Here is a 25441-nt window from a genome sequence, read left to right on the forward strand (position 1 = left end):
CAAAGTGAGGATTCTTTTTCAGGATCTTTAGTACTCAAACGTTTGGTTTTTTCCTTTCCTCAAAGTTTAGTTCATATCCCAACCCAGGCTACCTCAGAATTGTATTTATGAAGCAATCAAATCACAGTAGGAATTTCTTTTTTTTCTCCTCAGCTGCTATTCCATTGCTGGGCCAGAGAATATAGTACAGTTGGAATTTTAGTCTGTTTCAATCTAAGCCAAATTTCTTTTCAGATTACAATTTGAATAGTTAAATTCCATATTCTTCTAAAACTAAATGTCACTGAGTTATTGAAATCCATCTTCAAATAAGGGAAACATTTTAGCCAGGACAGGGGTTGATGAGTTAAAATAGTAGGTATATGAGGAACTTATATTATTGGAAAAGATGAGGTAAAATAACAGGTTTTAAGACAATCTAAAATGCTTTAAAAAAAAGAAAACAGAAACACCAAGCCTTCCACATTTTGTAGTTTTAGAAAATGTACAGCACTGTAGGGCATCACACATGAGTAAAATGGAAGTAGTTCTTTAGCAGTTTTACATGTACTGATTTCAGTGTATATTGTGATTTGTAGCAGAAAGTTTGGGAAATTAAATTTTGGGGTTGAAGAACAAACTCGTTCGAAGTGTTGTGAAAATGTCTTCATGTGACAGAAGCAAGAAGAGGTAATATCACTGAAAAGGGAAGTGTATCAGCCAAATGGTGCAATTTTAACACTAATGAGAGATTTGATTCAAAGAGTGGCAAAAAAGAGGATCTTTACCTGTTGGGTTACTGTTAATATTTCTGGGGTTTCCTTGAGGTCTTGACTTTTTTTTTGAAACATCTGCATCGTTCTGAATCCCACCTATATCAGCCTTATCTAAAACCTTTTTATCCAGCTTCTTTTAAAGCTCACTAAGTAAGCAACATGCCATGGTTAGAAAGTGTTTTGTCCATTTCTGCATTAGTAGAAGTATTAATGTGTTAGTAGAAATCTACTCCAATTATATTCCTGCTTTTAATGAAATGAAACAAAAGGTTCTGCTGGCTGTTTCAGAAAATTTTACTTTGCTATGTTTTAGCTTTTGTGACTTCATGGTTGCTTTGCTGCCACCACTATTGTGTTTAAGAGTGTGCTTACAGATTAGCTTTGTATTTCTTCAGGAAGGAGCCTTCTCTGGTAATGAAGTTTTCCTTACATGTAGGAATGACTGCTCACTGGTTCAGTGGGTGTTGACATGAAAGAAAAATTTACCACTAGTTGTATGCATACGTTTCAGCTTTGCTCTTCCACTTTTCTGCTTGAAATATTTTAAAATTGCCTCTGAAAACAACAAGTAGGAAGAGAGAACACAGTCATCTTTCCCTCCAAGGCAACAATCCAGAAGAACTGTTGTGTGCCTGGCAGAGAACCTAAGTCTTGCCTACCAGATACTCTGGATAAATTGGGCCACCTAGAGGTAACAACAAATGTATATACAACAGGGCAGCCAAAGTGCCTCTGTGTTACTGAGTGTGCTGTACCTCCAACTTGATGCAACTTTTCTGGAAGCACACCACTTCTCCTGGCCACTTCTCCTCCATCCTTTTGTCAGAAGGTCACGTTTTTACAGTGCAATGGATGTGCTTGCCTACAGCATCTTTTTTTCTCTCTGTGGCTTCTCCAGCAGGTCTAAATGAGTTTAAATCCCTTTTGTGAGCAGTACAACCAGCAGATGCCTCAGAGTGACATAGGATAGCTTTTTATAAACAAGTCAGCATTTATTACTAAACCAGAATGAAAAATGTTATGGTGTTTAGGATATAATGAAAGAGGAAAGCTCCCATGCATGTCCATGCTGGCAGTATTGTATATCCTCCTGCTTTGCAAAGTCAGGATTTAATTTCTTGCACTCACTCAGCTCTTAACACAGCTTACCTGTGTTTCTGGCCTTAATATTTCTGGTGCATCAAGCTCAAGGTAGGAGTGTGAGAGATCCCTCTAAGTGCCATGACAGTGGCAGCAGAAGTTGTCTTGAGCATGTAGGAAAGGTTCAGAGGCACACACACACACATCAGGGGGCTAACAAATTGCCTTCTCAGTGCTCTGCAGTAATTCTTCATAAGTATATCAGTTCCTTGGGAGAGGTTTTGTTTCAGGTAGCATGGACTTTGTTGACAGGCACAGAAGTATGCACATAGCCATTGCTGCCTGGTAGCAACTTGATTGTCTGATAGCTTTTTATTGCCTGATAAACTTTCCATGCACCTCATGGCTTGTGTGTGTGTGCATGCATTATTTGTCAGTCTTTTACATAGGGGCACTTGTGCTTGCTTCACAATTCTATAAAAAAAATCTTTCTTACTGTATTTTAACTTCTTACTATAGAATCATAGAATGGTTTGGGTTGGAAATGACCTTAAAGCTCATCTAGTTCCAACCCCCCTTCCATGGGCAGGGGCACCTCCCCTTATACCAGGTTGCTCCAAGCCTCATCCAGCCTGGTCTTGAATGCTTCCAGGGATGGGGCATCCACAGCCTCCATGGGCAACCTGGGCCAGTGTCTTACCACCTCACCCTAAAGAATGTCTTCCTAATGTCCAACCTACATCTCCTTTAGAACCATTACCCCTTGTCCTATCACTCCATGCCCTTGTAAGAAGATCTCCCCCAGCTTTCCTGTAGGCCCCTTCAAGTCCTGGAAGGCTGCTATAAGGTCTCCCCAGAATCTTACCTTCACCAGGCTGAACAACCCCAACTTTCTCAGCCTATCCTCATAGGAGAAGTGCTCCAGCCCTCTTTGTGACCTCCTCTGGACTCACTCCAAGAGCTCCATGTTGTTCTTGTCTTGTCTACTCCAGAAGTAGACACAGTACTGCAGGTGGGGTTCTCTTTCCTTTGGATGGGGGTAATTTGGTGACATTCTCTGGCCATTTGCCATCCATTCTACCTCTACTCAGCTCCATTCATCTCCTGCTATATATTAATAATGAATAAAGGTGTTAATAATTGGGATCTGTTGCTTATCCCTAGCATCTGTAAAGTTATAATATTAGGTCCATGGTCTGCACTTCTAGGAAACAGTGCTAGTACCTGCAACCCATGCATTACAGAAGACTGAAAAAGCTGAAGTGGTTAATTAAAACTTTTTGTTATTGTTGTTCTCCTCTTCTCAAAGGGAAAAAATGTGTAAGTAGAATGTAATTTTTAACCGATGGTGATAGATTGAGTTGATTTGGTTTTACTAAATGAAGAGGCTGATGCTGAGGGTATTACACTCAGAAAGGAATTCCAGTCTGTTCTAAACATTTATGAGGCTACACAAGTGGCCATCTCTGGGCAGAGTGTACTCCAGATACTCAACTTCAGATTGCCTTCTTTTTCTTAAAGGATCTGAGAGACCTTAGATCAAAAAGTTTTTGTTGTATGCCAATTATTTCATTTAGGTTTAAGCAGCAAGGAGAAAATTATGACTCTTGGGATCAATTTTTGTTGTTAAACCAAAGCTGCCTTTGAAATCATACTTCATTTTAGTCTTCTCTTCTTGCACACAGTTTTGCAAATCTCCTCAGCTTTTGTAGCTTGAGAAAAGTTTTGAGAATTCACAAAGCAGGGGAGAAACAGTTCTTGTAGTATTTATTTGTGTTTGCCTCTGTGGAAGGAGTTTTAGAGAGGTAAAGTCTTTCCCCTCATACATAGTTTGTAAACCTGCTGTTTTCTTTAATTCTAAACAAATAACTGGTGATGCATCTGAATTTGCAAAAGCCTTACAATCAAAGCCTGAAATGCTAGAATTTTTTCTGGTAGCATATTGGGACAGGCAAGTTGGACTTCCTTTAGAAGTGCTTTTGGTTTGGATTACCAGTGTATCACTGAAAGCTCAGTTCTCTTACAATTAGTCTCACTTGTGTCCATCCAAAACAAAACCAAAGTATTTCTTGATCTGGTCAAAGCTACAAATGTATTTGGGATAAAAAAAAATTCTGTCCAAGTGATTTCATCCATTCATTTTAAAAGGAGCAGATGTTTTTTATCTTAACGTTTACTCCATATTTTCTAGGACATGATTTATTGCAAGAAACTACTTAAGCTGACTTTTTTAGTTAACTAAATATTGGTACCATATGTGAATGCTAGCACATCATAATTAATTGCAAATGGTGACCCTTTTGTTGACCTTAATTTTCCAGCATGCATACACATAATTGAATCAAACTGTTCCAGCAAGTAGCAATAAATAAATATGACCAGCTAAAATACTTATTTCCAATACTTCCATGTGATAGTACTACTTTTTTTTTTATTGAGTATTGGACTGTTTTGAATTACCTGCTGGAACTGAGAATATCAAGTAAAGGCAAAAAGAGGGAATTCAGCAAATAGCACCTTTGGCCTTCAAAAAAGTAAGCCTCATATGTAGTAGGCAATTACAAAGCTGGCACCTCTAAAAGCTTAGCTGTTTTCCTGACATTTCCAACCTCGTTAGGAATCCATTAAGGCTGAAGAGCTTCAGTGTGTAGTAAAGTTTTAAATACTTAGCATTTAGGAACTTAGTAATGAGTGCACTTTGAAAAATCTCTGTTTATTAGTCAAAGAATTCTGTGGTAGTTGTATCTATGTTGTATTCTTATGCTTTTTATTTGTGGTTAATTTGGGGCCTTTTGAAGGCAAATGTACTTCTTCAGACTTTATTAAATAGAAAGTTTTTAGGCTCCAAACTCTTGGATATCTGCATGGACTCCCCTTGAAGCCTAAATGACTGGGTGAGTTGGGCTGGATGTGCCTGTGAGAGAACTCCTTCCAGAACTAAACATCTGATTGTGAGTTAGGCTTAAGCAGTCTTTGGGACTGAGGTCAAAAGCAGCCTCCTGGAGCTCTTTTTATGAGCTCCTCCTTATCTTTCTCCCCCCCATTCAGTAACACAGGTTTTTTGCCAGCTTACCATCTTCATAGGGTAATGTAATGGGGGCACAATCCCTGATCACCTTCCACTGCTATCAGAGAATCTTTCAGGTTGGAAGAGACACTCAAGATCATAGAGCCCAACCATCATCCCTACTCTACACAGTTCTGCCCTAAACCATATCCCCCAACACCACACATAAACAACCCTTAAACACATCCAGGGATGGCAGCCATCTCCCTGGGAAGCCCATTCCAGTGTCTGACCACTCTTTCTGTGAATATTTTTTTCCTGTTGTCCAGTTACAGTCAAAATAACATTGATGTGGCCACTCGAATGAGTTGTTATGTTAGGAGTTGGGGTTTAGGGTGTTTTATCTGATTATGCTGTTTGTTTTTTTTTTGGTTTTTTAAGTTATGAAAGAAAAGCTGCTAAGGACCTGGAAAGGTACAACAGAGAGGTGAAGAAGGCCATGGGACAGACAGTGCACCGCCCAACAAAGGAGGCAGAAAAACATAAACCCAAGCTGAAGACTTCCCTGTCCGACCAGCTGAAGCTTGACAAAATATTTCATAATCAAAATGAAAAGAAGAGCAAACATGAACAGCCTACAAAAACTGTGACAGTGCCTTTTTCTCTGAGTTCCTGTAGACATCACCTTCAGAGACAAGAGAGGAATTGTTCAGATGAACACAAGCTTTTCCTGATCCGTCGTCAGAGTTTTCCTGATGTCTGGATATTTGCAACAGAAAAGAAGCTAATGTTGCTGAATCCATATAGATTGGAAGAAATCCTCCTCCATAAAAGGTTACTGATGAATCATAAGCTTCCAGTAGAGAAATTGGACGAGCCAGTTGTGTTAACAGACAGGTACAGAACACTTGAGCAAAAATTTGTACATTATTTCAGGCATCATTTGATAATTATTTTCAGAAAACTCTGGTAAGGCCCTATTTGCTAATTCTGTGATCATTTTATATGTTTTTTTTATCTATAAGAACAGATTTTTATATTTTATGTTCTTTTACATTATAGTAATGAGCATACCTGATCATACTGCAGTTGAGATAAGAATGAATTTTGACCAGTTTCATCAGTGAGGCAGTGAAGAAAAATTTCTTCCCCCAGAGGAAAATAAAATGCTTCACATTTTCACAACTTTGCTCTATCTCATTTCTGCTATTAATTATGTTATTACTACTATATCTCTAAATTTGGTCACTCTCTGAGATAAATGAATAGTTGCTATTTTTCTTCTTTATATAAATTAATGTTTATGAATATTTCTAAAAATCTAATAACTTTTTATCACTTATTTTTTCTGCATGTTTCTCAGTTTTAATTTTCAAATGAAGCCTTTTAGCTCTTAACCCTTTATTGATTTTTTTTTTTTCCAGTCTTCTTGGTGGTTCTCAATTTATGGCTGCTCTTTATACAATGCAGAAGGATTACCAGGGTTTTAATGGATCAGGTTATTTGTCAGATCCAAGGCTTGTAGCAAATGGATTCCAGATAAAAGTGATAGAAGGTATGATGGTTTTAAAATCTTTTAGTTATATTAGATCTTGGGTTTTATGGTGTAATGATTTACCTGGCTGTTAATGTAGATCATCTCTGGATATTTCCAGTAGAAAAAAGCTAATGTTGCTGAATCCATAAAGATTGGAAAAAATCCTCCTACATAGAAGATTACTGATGAATCATAAACTTCCAGGAGAGAACATCACTTTAGCATTTAAAGTATCTCCTTGATACTGAGATTTTATTATGTGGCAAAGAATGTTGTCTACATAGAGCACTGAGTAATGGTAACCACTAGCTGAACAGGAAGCCTTAATACTGGTTCTAAGAATGCTCTGAAATTCACATTTTCCTGACTTGTTTTTTCTCAGAATGTTGGGTGTCACTATCCTTAATTACCATTCTGACAAAATTTAGATTAAACTGATGAGACTTCCTTAGTCCTGGCAGCTTCTTCCAAGGTGATACTTCCTTGCAGAAGCTTCTGTAAGCGTGTGCTTCAGCTGATTTTCTGTCGTTGAGCAGTTGAGGAGGTCCAGTAAGGAGCTGGACCTGGTTATGGACTAACTTTCCTATCAGGATTGTACCACAGAGCCCAAAGTGTCCAGCAGAGAGTGGCAGGATCATCACCACACCTTCTGGTAGAGTTTGATCTCAACTTTTCTTTGTGACAGCCTACATTTCAGTGCCTCTGTGTAAAGAGTAAAGGGGAGCATCACAGAGTAAAGCTGCTTCATAAACAATTCTTTTACCTTAACTAAAGAGATCAAACATTTACACATTTTCCTGAATAATGATTGATAGAGATGCTGCTGGAAACCCAGGAGCAACTCACCCGGGGTCGGTTCTGCAGGCCAGGGTTTCTTCAGCAGAATTCCAAGGAAAGCAAACATCTTTGGGGGCAGTACCTAGCTGACAGCTCAGAGAAAAGATTCACTATAAGAGCTGTTAGAAATGCTATAGCTTCATGTGTTGCAGATCTGCACATATGTACGGTGATGACAGATCCACTGTAACATATGGGATCTTTTAAGGGTAGATACAAAAAAAGGATGCAGAGCAACTTGTTCACTCAGGGGCTGGCTCATGGGAAGAAGGGAGACTGAGCTGTTTTCTTTACTGAATCAAGCACAGCAAATCCAAGGAAACTTCTTTGTGACTGGCTAAATTGCTGGGAAAATAACAAAAACTGTGCAGAAGGGGTGTTCGTGGTGATAATCCTTGAATGATTAGGGGAGCAAAGTGCATGTGATAAGAGGGAGCTCTGGAAAGGTTTATTCAGTCTAGAAATCAAAAGCTGAGGAGGTCTATATGTCTCTAAGCAAATGTGGGAGGGAGGGATTGTTACTTAGCCTTCTGCTCACATCCATTTTTTTTTTCACTCGATAGCCTAAATTTGCTTAAAATTTAATGAGTATAAACTGTGTGTGAATGCCCTGAGTGTGAAAATTTGAAGTTAGTTCCTAGGCAACAACAGAAGAGAATGGCTGACCAGTCTTGTGGTAGTGGACATGGGAAACTACTTTTAAGATAGCTTGATTATTTTCAGGGAATTGTACAATAAACCAGCAAGAGGCTTGACACAGTAGGCAGGAAGTAGGAGCTGTCTTCCAATCCTATCTTCCTAAGCAGGTGAAGTTAAGGAAATTATATCTTTTGAGGAAAACCTCATTTAGTTTAGAGTTAGTGAAAGTAATTAGTGAAATAGTAGAACTTTATGTGCACTGTTCAGGTCAACACACCCTGGTCGTGGACTTGATCAGTATCATATGGCTATTCCATATGAAGAATGGGAATCTAATTCAGTTCTCTGAATGTATTTTAACTACTTGAGTGAAATGTTAATAACATCTGAGTCTTGTCAGTCATGTTTATAAGCTTCTGCTGATGACATTATACCAGTTGCAGCCCCTGTTATTAAAAGAGCATACCATTGCAGATGATGGGGGAAATACCAGCAAACAAGTGGAATTTCTCCCAACTGACCTAAGGATTTTTACTTAATACTTCATCAGGCCTTCCTTTTTTTTCCATAAACACATTCCTAAATATGCTCTCTTCTCCACATGGTTATTAATGCTGATTTTTAGATACACAGGTATTAATAATTAACACTCCTTATGTGTCTGGGAATTCCACCGTGCAGTCTGAGGTCCTTTAATTTATGGATCCTTGTTGTATAATCTTTACAGAAAGTGACTTGCAGACCAGGAGTGATTTGTCCCACTTACACCTGGGTATCCTATAGGCTTTCTCAGCTTTTAGGGAACAAGTTTGTCTCACAAAGCATTCTTCACTGTCTTATAGAAGTTTGGGGGTTTTTTTTTGTTCACTGTCTGAATTCAGTGTCTATTTTTGTGGTCTTTTGAAACTCAGGCACAGCCTGAAAGGGGAGCATTCAGATATTGTTGAACTAGAAGTTAACTCAGTGTCATAGGTTTGTTTCTTCGGTTTTGTTCCTTCAAGATATATTGTTAATTTTTTAGGACAGGGGCTGCCACTTTTTATGATGGATGCTAAAGTCAGCTGGCTGTAGAGAAGTGTCTAGAATGCCCTTAACTCACAGATACTAAAGAATTTCACCTTATCAGCATCCACAGGAGCATACCTGAACCCCATTCTCTTCATAACACGTTTATAGCACATTTTTCCCAACTTTTTGGGTGAATTGGGTCAGTCCTACTATTTGCTGTCTCTGCTATCAACTCCTTCTTGCTCTCAGGGTCCACTCTGGTATATTTGAAGGTCTGTACTTTGAGATTCAAGCCTTGACATCACATATTAGATGGCCCTTTCTGACTGCTGGTTGATTTCTTATTAAAAGCCTCTAGTGCACGGCTTCCCTTTTCATCCTGGGCTAAGAGTTTTACTTTCTGTGTTAGAAAATATCTTTTGTTCTTGAAGAGGCATCCTCTTTCATGTCACATGCGAAGGGCTCATGTGTTTACTTTTAAATTTGAATGTGAAAGTGGTATTTCTGATAATTTCTTCATGCAAAATAACAAGCTTTTTTGTTGATCATATGGATTAGTCCATCATGCCATCAGTAGCTCTAAGATACCTTCCATAAAAAGAAGAAATTAAGTTGAGGGGCTCCAATTTGATGTTTGGCAGTTTTGACCATGGAAGAAGAGGCTTTCCTTGACCCATGGTGATCTCTGAAGAGGACTGTCAGTCTAGTAGGTGGCATGAGTTATTTATTTAGATCTTCACACATTCTGCCAAAAGAGGAGAGAAGAACCCTGAGTAGTGCTGTCCAGTATCATATATTTAGTCTACTCATACTATGCAGAGACTAATTTCAAATACAAGGCCTCACAAGGGCTGTTTCCTCAGTGAAACTACAGTGACTTCAATTCCTTGCTTTATTTCCTCTTGGTATAAGAGTTGTTTTGCAGAGCTGACTATTTATTTAATAACAAGAAAATCTGAACAGCTGCCCTAATTTGAAAGGTGATGTTGGTTAATCCCTTGCTGTGTTGGGCTTGCAGCTCAGCTGTGCTTTAAGATGCTTCTTCACTCTTTAACTTCCTACCTTGTGGTAAATGATGGCACTGAGGAACTTTTTATAAACATTTTGATTCTGATAGTTTTTTACTTGAAAAAGAAACCACAAAACCACCACAAATATTGTTTCTTCCTTATGTGTAAGGACATACAGTCTGTAAGGGACAACTTCTCAGAGGATAAAAAAAAAAAATCATTATTCTTGCACTGAGTTGGTTAGGTCAGGATTAATGCTTGGCAATTGAATCTTATTCCCCCACAGTGCTTGGAATTCACAAAAGTAAAACTACAGGAGTTAATGTCCAAGACCTTTTAGCTAGTGGGGTGGTTCTGAACTTGAGTTACTTGAGTTTCCTACCAGGAATCTTTCTCACAGGTGTGACCTGGACAAGCCTCACTCTGAACCCCATGGCACCGTGTGATGCACAAGCAGCCAGAAATTCACCTCTTTCTGACAGATTGGGCTGACTTCCCAATACTGAGTTGAAAAATATCTGTCCTAAGTCATGTCTTCTGTTCTTATTCTGGTAGGTGCTAAATAACATCTGTGTAGTAATGCCACTTTGTTCCCTTTCTCAGTCTCCTCCCTCTTGTGGTCCACTTGCCTAATTGCAGACACTTATTCTGCTGATTCTGATCCTACACACACCAAAACTGATGTGTTTGACCTCAACTTGAGCATTTCCAGGACTGTTAGTTGATCAATCATCCAGGCAGTTTTAATTGCAGGATGTTGTGTTTTCTGTTTGGAAACCCAGAACCTTATTTACAAATCTTCTGCCATGGGCAGCTCCTAACATATTCAAGAGCAGTTCAACACCCCAACCTTGAGTTAGAATTGGGCTGTCTTTTTTTAATCAGAGATGGTATCTTGATCTTTCTTAATAATAAAAAAGTATCAACTATTTATTAGATTTAATTGCTTAAATGGTAAAATTTTCAATTATGTTAGCTTTATATCTCTAGGATGTTTTTCTTAGACTACTCTTAGTGGTTTTTTGAAAGGTGGTGGTTTTTTTTTTTTTCCTTCCTAACAGGGACACAGTTTCATGTGAAGTTTTGTTCTTGTTCTGTCATTTTGATGGGCAAGCAGTTTGAACTTCTGTCAGTGTTTTCCTTTTGCACAAATGCAGCTCTTGGATAGTTACTTTGCCAGGAGTGTGAGTTTCAGGCCTTATTTGCCATTGTTTCACTTGAGGGGCTCTCAGTCCTTTGAATGTTCTCTTGTTTTAAGACAAGAATGCAATTTACCTTTGTTCCATGTGGTATGAAGGCTCTGTATGATTTCAGCCAGAGTTGTTCTCAGTATCCTAGATCTTGGACATTCCCTACCTTCATGTTTTTATAGACTAAGATCTTTTTAAATGTCTCCTTTTTTTTTTTTTTTTTTTCCTCTTTAGATTGACTGCTCAGCAGTCTAAGGGCTTTTTGACTAAGATTTTTCTCTGGATAGCTGACAGTGAAAAACATGTTGTGAAATAGCTCAGAAAAAGCTTCTTGCTGTCACTCTGTCTGTTAGGCAAAATCAATGGTTTCTTTGTGGAACGTGCCAGTTGTTGTGATTTGCAAAGCTGTGACTCTGAGCTCCAGCCCTTCTTCCACTGCCCTCCCACCCCCTCATGTTCTGGAAGCCTTGCTGAGCCTTCAAGTGATGCTACCTTGGGGAGAGCAGCATGTTTGCTTTTACTTAACTCAGTATTCTGGGATCTGCCAGGCTTTTGTTTGCTGGGTACAGCTTGCAATGACCCCTACAAGCATTTCAAGAAGTAAGATGGATTGCTTTCCATCCAGTTCTCCTTAAGATGTGTTTGTTATGTGTGCTTTCCCAGCACATCTGTCTCTTACCCTCTGTGACAATCCAAGAGAATAAGATGGGAATTCTTGTCTGGGAAGGAACTGAGAGCAAGGATCAACTCTTACCTGCTGGGGCCTCAGGCCATGCTCCCAAGCAAGCTTTTAGCCTGGAGTTGTTTTCCTGATAGAATATGTGCACCCAACATATGGATTTACAAAGAATGTGTTTACAAGGCCTGAAGGAGTAGTAATAGGTAAAAAAACCACATCTTCCTTGGTAATATAAGATGCCTCAGCTCTCGTTACCAAACAGTGGAAAAATCATACTGCTACTGAATTTCAGTTTGATTTTGACCCTGGGCTGGAAGATAGATAGTCTTACAGTGTCACCTAATCTAGGTGGCAGCTGGGAAGAGAACAGTTTTTCCTTGCCATCAAGAAGGAACTATCCAAAGATGATTGTGAATGCTTTGTTTGGAAAGAGAAAGGGGAAATTTGTAGCAATGAGAAATTCACATTTTCAGTCAGTTGAAAGCCAGTGTATTTGTTCACAGAAATATTTTCCTTGGAAGTTGCAAAGCATGTCATAGAAACTATCATGGAAACTGCTTGAAGACTGCTGTTTGAATTCTCAAAAAACTTAACGTATATTTCATCAAAAATTTACAAGTACACTGAGGCTCAGATGTCTGCTTAAACCATCAAATGTTGCCAATATTGGAATTCCAGCAAATCCCAAGCAAAGACTTGCAGATAAGTAGATGTCAATGAGCATGCAGTAGGCTCCTTTTCAGTCTAAAGAATGCAAGCAGAAAAGGAGAATGACACAAAAATACTGAAGAATAAAATTTCTCTTGTACTGCTGGTTCTTATATTCTGCTCTTTAAAGCCTTCTTTGATTTTCAGGTTAATGAGAAATATGGTGAAGTCAAATCTGGGTGTCAAAATCTACAGAGAATAGAATTGCAGTTGGTAAAACTAAAGGGTGTCAGGCATCAGCAGTCTCATTAGTAAGCACTTTTTACAAATCTAGAAACTCACTGCCATGAATTTTTTAAGAGGAAGAAGCTCAAGAAATACAAATTTCCTTTTAAACCTTTTTTTCTGTCCTGTCTTTGGTAGCTTCAGAGAGGTAATTACAGAAAGGTTGTCAAGTTAACTAAGTTCTCATTTTAGGAAGAAAGCACATCAAATAGACTGGGTCAGTTACTAAAATCTAGCCTTTCATTAAAGTAAAAATGGGAGAAAAATGAAGGGAAAAGAGCTGAAGGAGATTAAAAGCAGACTTTTGCTCATTTGTTTTACTGGCAGGTTTTTCTGTGGGGAAATACTGCCATAGTACATCATCTTTTCTCACCTTTAATGACTGGTGAACTATCAAATAGTTTAACATTTTGCTTTAAACTGAATCTGATCCTAGGCTTACAGCAATATATTAAAAATATGTCTTTTTCTCCTGTCCATGATTAGGGAAAGACAGCTTAAAAAGGAGAAGGAAGGCAATGCTGGGTGAAAAAGGAAATAAAATTTCTATTTTAAAGGAGTGTTAAATACTTAGCTGGAAGGAGGCTATGTGATTTTTTGGGGGGGAGCTGAGAGGTTTGTTCCCTATATCAAATTTCCAGTCTAGTCAAAGTATCTCTTGCCATGAAGCTTAAGAAGGCCCAACAGAATTATTTGCCTGGTGACACACAGATATTTAGACAAAAATTCAATCTTCACAGTCATCCTGCTCATCTGTGCTCTTACTTAATGGCTGTCAAACAGTGCCTGCTCATGGATCTCCTTTGCCAGTACATTGTGAAGACTTATATTGCATTTATATTTTTTTTCTCTCCCTTCTGATGAATGATCCCTCATCATGGTTGGGGTTTTTTTTCAGTTTAATACTGAAAACCTTATTTGTCACCATTTTTTTGACTTTGCCAAAACCATTTGTGACCCAGGATGAATGCAATTTGTCCTGCCTGAGGCCATTACCCAAGGATGGGTTTATTTTCATTATGAAAATAATATCCTGTTCATCTGTGCTCTTATTTAATGGTTGTCAAACAGTGCCTGCTCATGGATCTCCTTTGCCAGTATATTGTGAAGACTTATATTGCATTTATATTTTTTTCTCTCCCTTCTGACGAATGATCTCTCATCATGGTTGGGGTTTTTTTTTTCAGTTTAATCCACTTTGTAGCAACTTTATTTGTCACCATTTTTTTGACCTTGCCAAAACCATTTGTGACCCAGGATGAATGCAATTTGTCCTACCTGAGGCCATTACCCAAGGATGGGTTTATTTTCATTATGAAAATGAAAATAATATCCTGTTCATCTGTGCTCTTATTTAATGGTTGTCGAACAGTGCCTGCTCATGGATCTCCTTTGCCAGTACATTGTGAAGAATTGTATTGCATTTATATTTTTTCTCTCCCTTCTGATGAATGATCCCTCATCATGGTTGGGGTTTTTTTTTTCAGTTTAATCCACTTTGTAGCAACTTTATTTGTCACCATTTTTTTGACCTTGCCAAAACCATTTGTGACCCAGGATGAATGCAATTTGTCCTACCTGAGGCCATTACCCAAGGATGGGTTTATTTTCATTATGAAAATGAAAATAATATCCTGTTCATCTGTGCTCTTATTTAATGGTTGTTGAACAGTGCCTGCTCATGGATCTCCTTTGCCAGTACACTGTGAAGACTTATATTGCATATATATTTTTTTTTCCCTCCCTTCTGATGAATGATCCCTCATCATGGTTGGGTTTGGTTTTTTTTTCAGTTTAATCCACTTTGTAGCAACTTTATTTGTCACCATTTTTTTTACTTTGCCAAAACCATTTGTGACCCAGGATGAATGCAATTTGTCCTACCTGAGGCCATTACCCAAGGATGGGTTTATTTTAATTATGAATTATATTCTTCCATGCTCTCCTTGTGGACGTCTTGTACTTGGAATGGAGGAAAAGGGAAGGTAGCCATGTGGGTTGGGTTGAGATTTCTGTGCACCCAACATGAGGGAGAAGAGGAGCTCTGGATGAGGAAGAGGATCCATGAGACCAACCCCTACTTCTGGCTTCTGACAGGGAGAAGTCAAGTCAGCTCTACAGTAGCAATTTCATTAAATGTTTTTGCAAGCAGCAGGAATAAGAAGTGAAATCTCAAAGACTGAAAGGGTATTTTGTTGGGAAGGTTGCTTAAATGTTTTATTCAGCATTTCTATTCAGAGTGGTACCTCCTGCAGCAGTGGTACCATGTGAATCATAGCATGAAGTCTGTCACAGAACCTTTAATAATATGGCCTTGAGTTCTTCCTTTGCTGTTGTAGGAGAAAAAACTGCTTTTTATTTCAGTAGAAGCTAAAGTTGTTATGATAACATTTGCACTCTACAGAAGTTTAAATACAGAAAATAGTGCCAACACTCAGTCTCAATTTTTTCAAACAAAATTGTATTTTATTATTAGCTTTTTATTTCATATGTTTAATTAAACCATAGAAGCTTTAATTAAAGCAATGCTTAAAAGTGGGAATGCTCCAGAATGTTGTAAGCATTTAAACAGTGCCAGCTAGGATTTGGATTAAATTCAGCTGAGGCATTTTTGATATGAGTAAGCACACGTGATCACAGTGAAGCACTGAACAAATACATTCTTTATGCTTTATGCTCCACAGAAAGAGCAAAGAAAGTTTTCTAATTGCATTGGATTTGTGAGACCAATTTACTAAGTGATTTTACATCAGTTCAATTTTCTCTGAATTGCTCCAGCATAGAAATCATAATTACTGGTTTGGTTTTGTATTTTCAGGTGCTTCCGTGGCAGAAAGTCATCTGGAAATAGAAGGGATGGCACAGTGTGTGCCATATTATGGTATTTCTGATTTGAAAGAAATTTTGACTGCAGTAGTTATTGGAAATGCAAAGGAAGTATATGAATGTAGACCTCTCAAAGTGATAAATTATTTGGAGGTAAGACAGAAGTTTACTTTTAAGTATTGGCCAGCTAAATTTTTAATAAATCCTTAAACAGCCTGAAAATCTTCCTTCAGCTTTCTGTTTTAATTAATGCAGTTCTCTTCTAAATAGAAGTTACTTTGGAAAGGAGAATCATCATTTCCACTTAAAGAAGAAAAATTCCTATGATTCATTTGAATAAAAGGTAGAGGAAGACAAATGGATACTTTTGTCAGAAAAGCTGTCACTGAAATTGACATTGAATTAAAGAAATGAAGTCTTATATACAGTGAACTCCATATGCCTCTGTTTTTTCACACAAGTTATTATGGAGCTGTTGGAATTGGAATGTCTTATTAATATTTGCTATTCATATAGAATAAAATTGTCCATCCAGAGACAACCATGAGTGTGAAGTTTCAGAGACAATTAATGTACATGTTACTGCTTAAAGCTGTTTCTAGTTAAAACTACAATAGTAGTTTTCTATCACTTCTTGTATAGATGCTTCACCAATCATAGAATCACCAAATGGTTAATGCTGTCTTTAATCCCAATTCTTAAGATTTCTCTCTCAAAAAGGTTACTGAAATATATGTTAAGTCTCTTCTTACATTTGCTAACATTCTTTCTTGAACTGGCCTACTTCAAAATGGGACTTAGGCATTTATGCAGAATGCGTGGTTTATCATTTAAACATCAATTTTATAAATCTTTCCCTGTCTTTTTGGGGCAATAAATTTAAAGCTACCTTTGGGGCAAGTGATTCTGTTGTGAACTGTACTGAACCAATCCCATGTATTTGTGAAAAAAGCTTAAAGAAGAGATGAAATAAGTATTGAGACAGGAATGATTTGCCACTTGGTTTGGAGGCAGATGCTTTATTTCTAGTTAAAAATACCTATGAGTCAGATTGAGTGAGATGAAGTTGGTTTATATATATATGTGTGTGTATATATATTTATATATACACAGAGAGAGAGAGAGAGAGATGCATATGCCTATATACAGACAAATATAGATACCCACATATACATACATCTAAAGGTATATATGAAGATACCATCAAGAGAAGGCTTATTAGGAGCAATGTTTTTTCTGTTAGGAACTGTTAAAAAGATGATGTTTGGGCAGCAGTGACAGTAGCTGGAAATGCATAATAACTAGAAAGTTATGGCTGACATAGTGGAAAAAAAATGCTGTGAAAATAAACACTGAATTTTTTCACCATTCTGTGGGGGTAAACACTGGAAATGCCATTCACTGCCATGTTCAGAATTGCAACTTTTATTTTAAATTTCATGTTTGAACAGGCAGCATGTCTGCTGCTCTTGTTGTCTTTTGGTAGACCCAGAAGAAAGAACTTGGTAATGCTTAAAGAAGCAGCCTTCCTAGGTGGAGAATAGTCCTTTTTTCCACTTGGAAGGGTGTGAGAAAACCCCAGAGATAGAAAATGAGAGGATTCAGATATAGGCCAAATGTATTTTTGTCTGGGCAACATTACTGAAGTAAAGGAGAGAAAGTGGTGGCAGGAAAGTCCATCTTGGAGGAGGAAACAGAAAAGCTGACCACTTGGTTTTGAAGTTTCTTGATTTCTTTGGTGCTACAAAGCTGATTAGGGGACTAAGACAACTCTCCTGAGGAAGGGCAGAAGGACTCAGGCCTTCTTTAGACTGGAGAAGACTGAGGGGGGGATCTTATCAATGCTTATAAATAATACCTAAAAAATGGGTGTCAGAACAATAGGGCCCATTTTTTTTTTCAGTGGTGCCCAGTGACAGAACAAGAGGTAAGGTGCACAGATGTGAACATAGGAACACAAGGGGGAACTTCTTTACTTTCAGGGTAGCAGATCACTGGCACAGGCTGCCTGGGGAGGTGGTGGGGTCTCCATCTCTGGAGACATTCAAAACCCACCTGGATGCCATCCTGTTCAATCTGCCCTAGCAGGGGGCTTGGACTAGATGAGCTCCAACCCTAACATTCAGTGATTCTGTAATTATGTTCAGCAGTGATGTCTGCTTTCTAGTACTCTGAGATAACTGGATGCAAGAATAACTGGATAGACAATAATAGTTAATACCACATTAGTCTAAAATTTCACCATAGGATTTTTAAAACTTTGTTTAGCTGACCATGTGACTTCATTTATGCTAGTTCTGAAGTTTATGGTGAAGAATGTGTCTTGTCAACCAGTAAACATCTTCAACTGATGCTGGTGCCAACAGGAAGCAAGATATTCAGAAACACAAAGCATCTTGCAAATGTGAACCCCAAAAGAAAAGAGAATGCAGACATGACCAGGAGACTGACTGTGTGTGAAATGACCAATAACATATGTTTAGACTTACAATTGGGGTTCTGGGATTTGGACTATTTATCATCAGAAAAGAGAAGAAGTGACCTTTAAACAGTCAGTGTTTGATTCCTGCTTTCTGGTAGCCCCAGGTTAATGTGTTAAAAAGTGGTACTTAAAACAATTTTGGGTTTTGTTTTTGTTTTCCCTTTCCACAGGGAGAAGCAGTGCGTTTAGCTCGGCAGCTGCCCTTACATTTGTCAAAAGAAGATGTACAAAACACAATTTACAGGATGAAGCAACAGCTTGGAAAGGAAACTAAAGGCTGTGTTCATGGCCGTCCTTTTTTTCATCACTTAACAGATATTCCAGAGGCTGACAAGAACAACTCCATGGAAATTATTCAGTAAATGGAACATTTTGTTTGGAATCATATTTCTCTTGCTTAATTTTGATCATTACTCTATAATTTCAGTATGTTTTGTGCAAAGCTGTTGTATAATAACTTTTCACTCCTGTATGTTCACCTCCTAGACACTATTATTATTTAAATTCAAATACTATTTGAAAACTGGAAATAAATACTGTAGAGAAACAACTTGTTACTATTTTTGAAAAGAATTTATTAAAGAAATATTCTCAATTGATTTGTTGTTTTTCTTAGTGCTGCATGTTTAGAAGATACCAGTATGTCAAAATGTTTTAGGTGTTAAATGATTTGAAGTTGCTTTCAACAGAACCTGGCAAAGCTGATTGTACTAAAGACACAAGTTAAGTGCCAGAGAGCTGTAGGTATTTAAATGTGGCATTGCCATATGCAGTTATTATAGTTATACTTTCATGGTGTTGTATTTCTGTTTGAAATTTTCTAGCTCTTATATTGAACTAGTGAAGGCCTGGTGTCCAGTCTCCAAAAAGCTTTTCTTTATGCATATAATTCAGAGAATTTTTAATCTTATCTTACAAAAGTGACTTTGTAATACACTATTAAAATTTCAGATCAGCAAAAATTGACCAGTGACTTGTAAGATAAAAGGATTAGAATCAGAGGAGCAGAAGTTGGCACTGAAAGCAGATGCCAATACATGTGTGTTGGTGCCATGCTATACACAAACTGGGGGTGGGAAACAGAAGCAATCCTCCAAACAGGAGAATGTGGCTTGGACAAAGTCTGCTACAGAGAGAGCTACTGATTGTGGGAAACTTGTTCATTCTCTTTCTACCAGAACATAATGTTTACTCCCTTACTTCAAGCAGTAGCCTTTTTCTGTAAAAAAAAATCTGTATCCAGTGATAAAATGTCTCTGGAAGACTGTGCTTTCAAAGTTTCAAGAAAGGTCACCTGAAAATTCCTGTCCATTTCCAGTTGTTGGCAAATTTTGGCACTATGAAAATGTGGTGGGCCCCAGCTCTGCAGTGTTTCTCTGGCTGCAAGGTAAGTGGCTGAAGGTTGCTGAAAGTTGGTGGACAGGAGGAGGAGAAGACCAGACAAGCAAATGTACAATTCAAAAAATGAAAATTACTCATCTGTTGCTCTGTATCAAACAGTGCTGAACTGGTGCACTAAGTGCATCACAGCAATCCATGACAACGTGTAAATTCCACACTGAAAGGTGATTATTTTGTGCCTTAAGGGATCTTTTATCTTTTCAGATAGAAAGGAGGTTTATAACTTCAAACTGGAGAAAAGAAAAGTCGGTTTAGGAAACCTAACTACACTCTGTTGCAGTCATATTTACTCACAGTGCTCATTTTAAGCAGCTGCCACCATTAATTATAGTGTGTTTGCCTCAAAGTAGCTCTGTTAGTTTTAGGGTGAGTTCATCTACGTGCACATTTGGAGTGAACTGCTCAGGGGGGATGTTCTTGACAGCAAGCTGGGTGTACCTTGTGCCCCAGATAGCTGAAAGGCAGCCTGAACTTCAGCACATAAAAGCAGGTTTTGCCCAGGAGGCACAAAAAAGAAGGCTTAGAGGACGAAGAATGGAAGCAGTTTTGTTTCTTATCCCTTCTGGCAGGTGGAAGAGTGGTGCAAAGGCCTGAGCTAAGATGTAGGTGGCAAACAAGGTGCTTGCTTCACATTTAGATGTGAAACCTTCACAGCTGCTCAAGGAGCAAAACCAAAGAGGAAAGTGCAAACTCCTCTGTTGCTGTTCCCCACCTCTGCCATGCAGGTGTGAATGGTCAGGTTGGCAACAGCTGGAGGACATCAAGTGAATGCCAGGTGGGGGTATTTAAGTGTAAACTGGGAGAGAAATGTCTCCTTCTGGAGGAGGAGAAAGTTTGATATTGACTGCTACATGAAGGAAGCCTGAAGAGGTGAGCATAAATAAATAACTCTGATTAAAGAAGGGTGAGATGGGGACGGATGGGGGTAGAGAGGAGGGATGATCAGAGGACACAAGCTGGCTCTTTGCAAACCTAACCAGTAAGCAAGGCACAAGATGAGAATGTCACTGGGAAGCTGGGCACTCCTTGGCTGTAAATGTCACTCGGTGCAGAAGATGTGAATTTTTAGAATGGAAGTGAGAAGGTGGATGGAGACACAGGAAGGAGACGTGACTTTTGGCTCTGAGGGGGAAACAGGATCCCAGCCTTGAGGTGGATTCAGAAGGTTATAGTTTGTTTATTTTTATTCTTGTTTGGATGCAAACTGTGAGAGTTTAGAGAGTGGTTTAGTTGCAGTGAGAAAAGCCCCAGGCAAGCTGTAGAGCAGAAACTGGTGGCCAAATGAGGTTTGTTGGAACTTAAATGAATATGTGCACTGCTTTTACTTAGTTTGGAATATAAAGAGATTAATAATTAGTATTTTTTTCTGAAAGATAAAAGAGCTGTTTCTTATAGGTACTGGTGCAAATGCAAGTATCTTTGGTAAGACTGGCATCAATATTTGAGTGCTTTCATGCCACAGTAGTGTTGCTTAGTAGAGGACGAGTTTTTTAATAGGGATTCAGACCCTGAGCTGAGGTAACAAGTGGTGGGTAACAAAGCTGAGGTAACAAGCGGTAACAAGCTGAGGGGCCCTGGGAGCAAACTGGTGCCAGGTGTGGGTGCAGCAGGGAGCTGGCGCCTCTCTTCTTCCCCCCGGCTCCATTTTGCTGCCTCCTACCTCAGAGGGCTCCTGGGGATCCATGGCTTAGGTGCACATCTGTACGGTTTGTTTTGTGTCTCTGGGGGTTATTGGGGTGTTGTTGGGTGCTGAGCATAGTTTTGGGGCTGTCTCCTTGCTGGGGGTTGGGGTGCAAGCTGAAAGTGTGAGTTGTTCCTGTGCTGTGCTGGTGTGAGGTGGCTTGAGGTGGGGTGGGCCTTTCCTGGCTGTATCCAGCATGGGCACAGAGGAATGGGATTCTCTGTTTCTAGAGGTGATCTTACTGATATTTCTGGTGACTCATCCATTCTTTGTTCCTTACCTAAACCAGACAAGTACCTCAGTTCTAGATTTGCAAGTTTAAGAGGAATCAAATGTGATTTAATGCTTCTGGAAAAAAATGTCGCTGGCTGTATGGGCAGCGGGTGCCGCTCGGGTGTTTCTCAGAGATTTCCTCAAGCCACGAACCCCACAAAGCTCTTGGGTCACCAGGCCTGTCCCCACAGTCAGTCAGTCCCAGATGTGTGGGGGCTGTTTGAAACGAAAACCTAAAACGTGTAACAAAAATGAGGAGAGTTGGAGTTGTCTTTGACCTCCCGCCTCAGGTGGGCAGCAAGCACAGAGGCTGCCCATGGCCCTACCCCGGCACTGCCTTCCAACCCTGAGTGTTCCTCTGGAGCAGGGCATTTCAGGGAACTTTTAGTATTTGCACTGCCCTCTGCTGGCGTTTTTTTTTTTTTTGTACAATTCCGACCGCTTGAAAGGAGGGGTCTGAGGTTGTCCACGAGCAACCATGGCTCCTTTTTTGCTTTCAGTCACCAGAGGCCAAAGTGTTGCTGCTCGCTCTGGTGTGCATGTTTGTCTTCCCAAATCATGCACGTAGCAGTGCTCTCTGGCTCATAATTGGGCTAAAGCCTGCTCTTATGATAAAAAATTGAAAAAACCCACTTTTTGTTGTACACAGCTTTTAATATTTCAGATGATCATGTGTATGGTTGGCTTAAGAAGCTTAAGTTCTGAGGGTGTGTTTGCAGCTCAAGCGTCCATCTCGCCTCGGTTCTGAGAAGTTGCTTATCCTTGGCATAGGAAACCATTCCTATGGCTTCATGTTTAGTCAACAGAAATTTTCTTCTAAATACAGGAAATTCTCATGAAAAACAGAATTAGTTTTCCTTCCATGTGAATATAAGTGTGAAATGGAGGTAGTGTCTTTTACGTGTTACTTTTTGGAATGGATTAGGGATCTTAATGATTAAGATTTTCTGCTTTCTCTCAGGTAAGGACTATGTGTGAAAAGATTTGGAATATTTCTGTGGATTTTCTTCTTCACTTTGTATGGTAACTAGCTGTTCATATAATAGCAAAAACAGAGGAATGCTTATTTTAGGAGCACTTAGGAAGGTATTGGCAACAGTAAAATCTGTATATTTTGTGACTTGTTAAAATGGTCTTTTCTGTATTTCCATATGCTAATATGGAGTAATTAAACTGTCTAGCAACAGAATCAACAATCCCAAGCAACACACTGTTTAGTTATACAAGCACCCAGTCTTTGGTCTCAATTTATGCGAATAGTATCCTTCCAGTATTTTTTCTACAGAGGTATCAGTATTTCTTTCATGAAAGTAACCATCAAAGACCAGCTTTTTGGTTTGGTTTTGTTTTTTTCCTCATATTTAGCCTTCAGAGCTTGTTTTATCTTGCATAAAGCAAGTCTGGTTTTGGGCTGGTGGGATTTTAAGGGTTTTTTTTATTAAACCTATAAACTGATATTTTTTTGTTGCAACAGCATTGAAGGATTTTGAATTTTTTGTTTCTTTTGTGCTCAGCATTTAACAGCCTGGGTTCACAATTTTAAGAAAATTAAGGTGTATCATTTAATTTTACAAAAATGAGAGCTATCAGAAATTGCTTTTCTTTTCTCATTCTCTCTCTCTCTCTCTCAAAGTATGGAGTATCATATCTGAAACTATGGAGAGTATAAATGTGGAAATGTTAAATCTTTTGTTAATGGCTTCGAATTAAGCACACATTGTTGCAGATGATTTGGAGGACTTATTTAAAGTAAATATACAATTTCAAGCTCAATTATCATTCATAGTTTAACTAAACGTAGCGAGATATTACGTCTGTGAATTTGATACAGTGTTACTTCATAATTACGATGCTTTTTTTACAGTAAATTTGATATAGAACAGTTGCTAAAGGAAAGCTGCTGAATAGTGTGACCAACCATTTTATGGGACACATCTGGTGCATTAGTTCAGGATGTGCACTGCAGAGGAACAGAGCCTTTTGCACAAAATGAGAAGGAAGCTAACTCCACATGTATACGTTTTGTTGGACATGCAGAGAGGTTAAACAATTACGAGTTAATTGTGTAAGCTAATAGGAGGGGTGTTGGTAATGTCATTTCAAACTAGTGGAGGAGGAAACGGGGGAGAATTATTGTTTAAAAATCTCAAATGAACGGTGTACACCTGTTAATGTTACATTTAGAACAGCTGTTTCTTTTATTATCAGTAAACAGATGCAGAAAGTAATGGAATGTTTTAAAGCAATATGTTAATCCTGTCTTCCACTACTGAACATTCTCACAATAGCATGATTAAATATTAACTGTTGATGCTGCTGTCATCTGCAGTTCCAGAATTCTTACTTATTTTTTAAATCACTTTTTTCTCTGAAGTTGTAAACGTTTATCTGACATTGCTGTGGTCTTTCATCAACCCGCTGTGTTTTTGCACATCAGTAATTTTCTTTATTATTTCATTGGGCTGAACTACTCGGGCAAGGAAAGCTTCACTTTGGTTTTGCTCAAAGGTTATTTCTCTATTTGTATCTCTACAGAAAAAAACTGCTGAAGGGCCCGGGCACATTTCATATGAACTCCAAATGAAGTTGGTTGGTATAGGTGAAGCTTTTCCAGAGCATATTTAGTTTGGTCCATCAGTGCCACTGGGATAGTACTAGACAGGTGGTGCAGGAGAGGTTCTTGTTGAGTGAATAGAATTAGTTGTTTTATGTGAAAATAATTTTAATATTAGTTCCTTTATTTTACCTATGTCTTATGACAAATGCAGTGTGCTACTGAGGGTTGGAAAGGCAGAAAAGCTACCATTCTGACAGCCTCTTGGAAAAAATAAAACTTGGAAAAACTTGAAAACTGCAGATGCAACACCATATATACCTAGAAAAAACCCACCAAGTATTTAAAAATATTTGGTGCCTGAACTGACCTAGAAACCTGGACCTGCCATTCAGCTGCTCCAAGGTGATAACAGTAGTTCTTCAACTGGCAATCTGTCTTAGAATTACAGTATCTGTAAATATTCTTAAAAATGTGGCTTTTCAATGAAATAACATGTGATGGTGGAGCATTACTAACTCAGCCCTCCAAGAACGGAAGTGTAGAAGATTAATACTGTATGACTTTTTTGGCAGATTAGTTTTCAGGAAATGTAGAGACCGGTGAACATGGCAGCTGCGTTATTAAAATCCTGTATTCGAGTCCAGGTCAAATTGTTCATTCATGCATGGAGTTACTCACCATTAATTGAATCATTGCATTTTTTAGATATTTTAGATCACCCATATTTTTGCTTCGGCACTTAAAATGCCTGTTCAAATTAAAATACTCCCAAGGAGCAGGCGTTTTGGTAGAGGAACACTGCATGAAGCATTTTTGTATGAACTTTCACTTGTCAGGTCATCCCAGTAATAAAATTCCAGTGGTAAAACTGAGGTTCTACCTTATTTCTAATGCCAGCAGAGCCTATTTTTGGATCATTTAAAAAATACTTAGGAAAAATTATTTAAGTTAACATAAAGATGTTACCTCTTTATTATTTTCCTTGTTAGCCTTCTACTGTTTATGTTAGTTAAATGATAGTGCTCTTGATGAAGGGTAGGAGAATATCTCAGTTGAAAAAGGGAGGAACCCTCTTGTATTTTAAGTACCTTTAAAAGAGTCCTGTCATCTCACTTCAAAAGAGTGGAAAGGAAGGAAGAGTCTTTTGGAAATAATTTGAGTTTATTTCCTATAGAATAGTTGTTGATGGGCAAATGTTTTCAGCCGAGTAGAACAGATCTAGGTTTGATTCTTGTAAGTCTTGGCCAAAACTGACTTGTAATAAATAGATTGTTTCAAACAACCTGCTGTCAGATTTCTCTTCTTCAGTTTAAGCAGGCAGTTTGATTACTGGTTAGTCAGTAAAAATCCTTGATTTCCCTGACAGCTTAGGTGTATATAATTTAGAACCTGTTAACTGACTGAGACATGTGAAACTGTGTAGACATGGTTCTGCCAAAATGTTCCTTCATCAGAAAAATTCATAGTTCTCCCACTAGGTAGTTGCCTCCATTTCCTTGATTCCTGCAATTTAAACTTCACATTCAGCTTCAAAATAATCTTTTTC

The 25441-nt window shown here is 38.4% G+C and overlaps 1 protein-coding gene across 3 annotated transcripts in view; it reads left to right on the forward strand.

Moving 5' to 3' along the window:
- The window catches only part of PMS1 (PMS1 homolog 1, mismatch repair system component), a 50067-nt gene extending 31489 nt beyond the window's left edge, over window positions 1–18578 (forward strand). For 2 of the 3 annotated variants that reach the window (XM_071747805.1, XM_071747806.1), the window contains exons 10-13: window positions 5284–5739; window positions 6267–6397; window positions 15494–15654; window positions 18154–18578. In XM_071747805.1, the coding sequence (XP_071603906.1) occupies window positions 5284–5739; window positions 6267–6397; window positions 15494–15654; window positions 18154–18345 (940 nt within the window). In that variant the 3' untranslated portion in view covers window positions 18346–18578. The remainder of the gene's footprint in view (window positions 1–5283; window positions 5740–6266; window positions 6398–15493; window positions 15655–18153) is intronic. The other variant, XR_011726592.1, reaches the window with a different exon arrangement.
- The last annotated feature ends 6863 nt before the right edge of the window (window positions 18579–25441 follow it).

Source organism: Heliangelus exortis, chromosome 6 (genome assembly GCF_036169615.1).
Source record: "Heliangelus exortis chromosome 6, bHelExo1.hap1, whole genome shotgun sequence".
NCBI lineage: Eukaryota > Metazoa > Chordata > Aves > Apodiformes > Trochilidae > Heliangelus > Heliangelus exortis.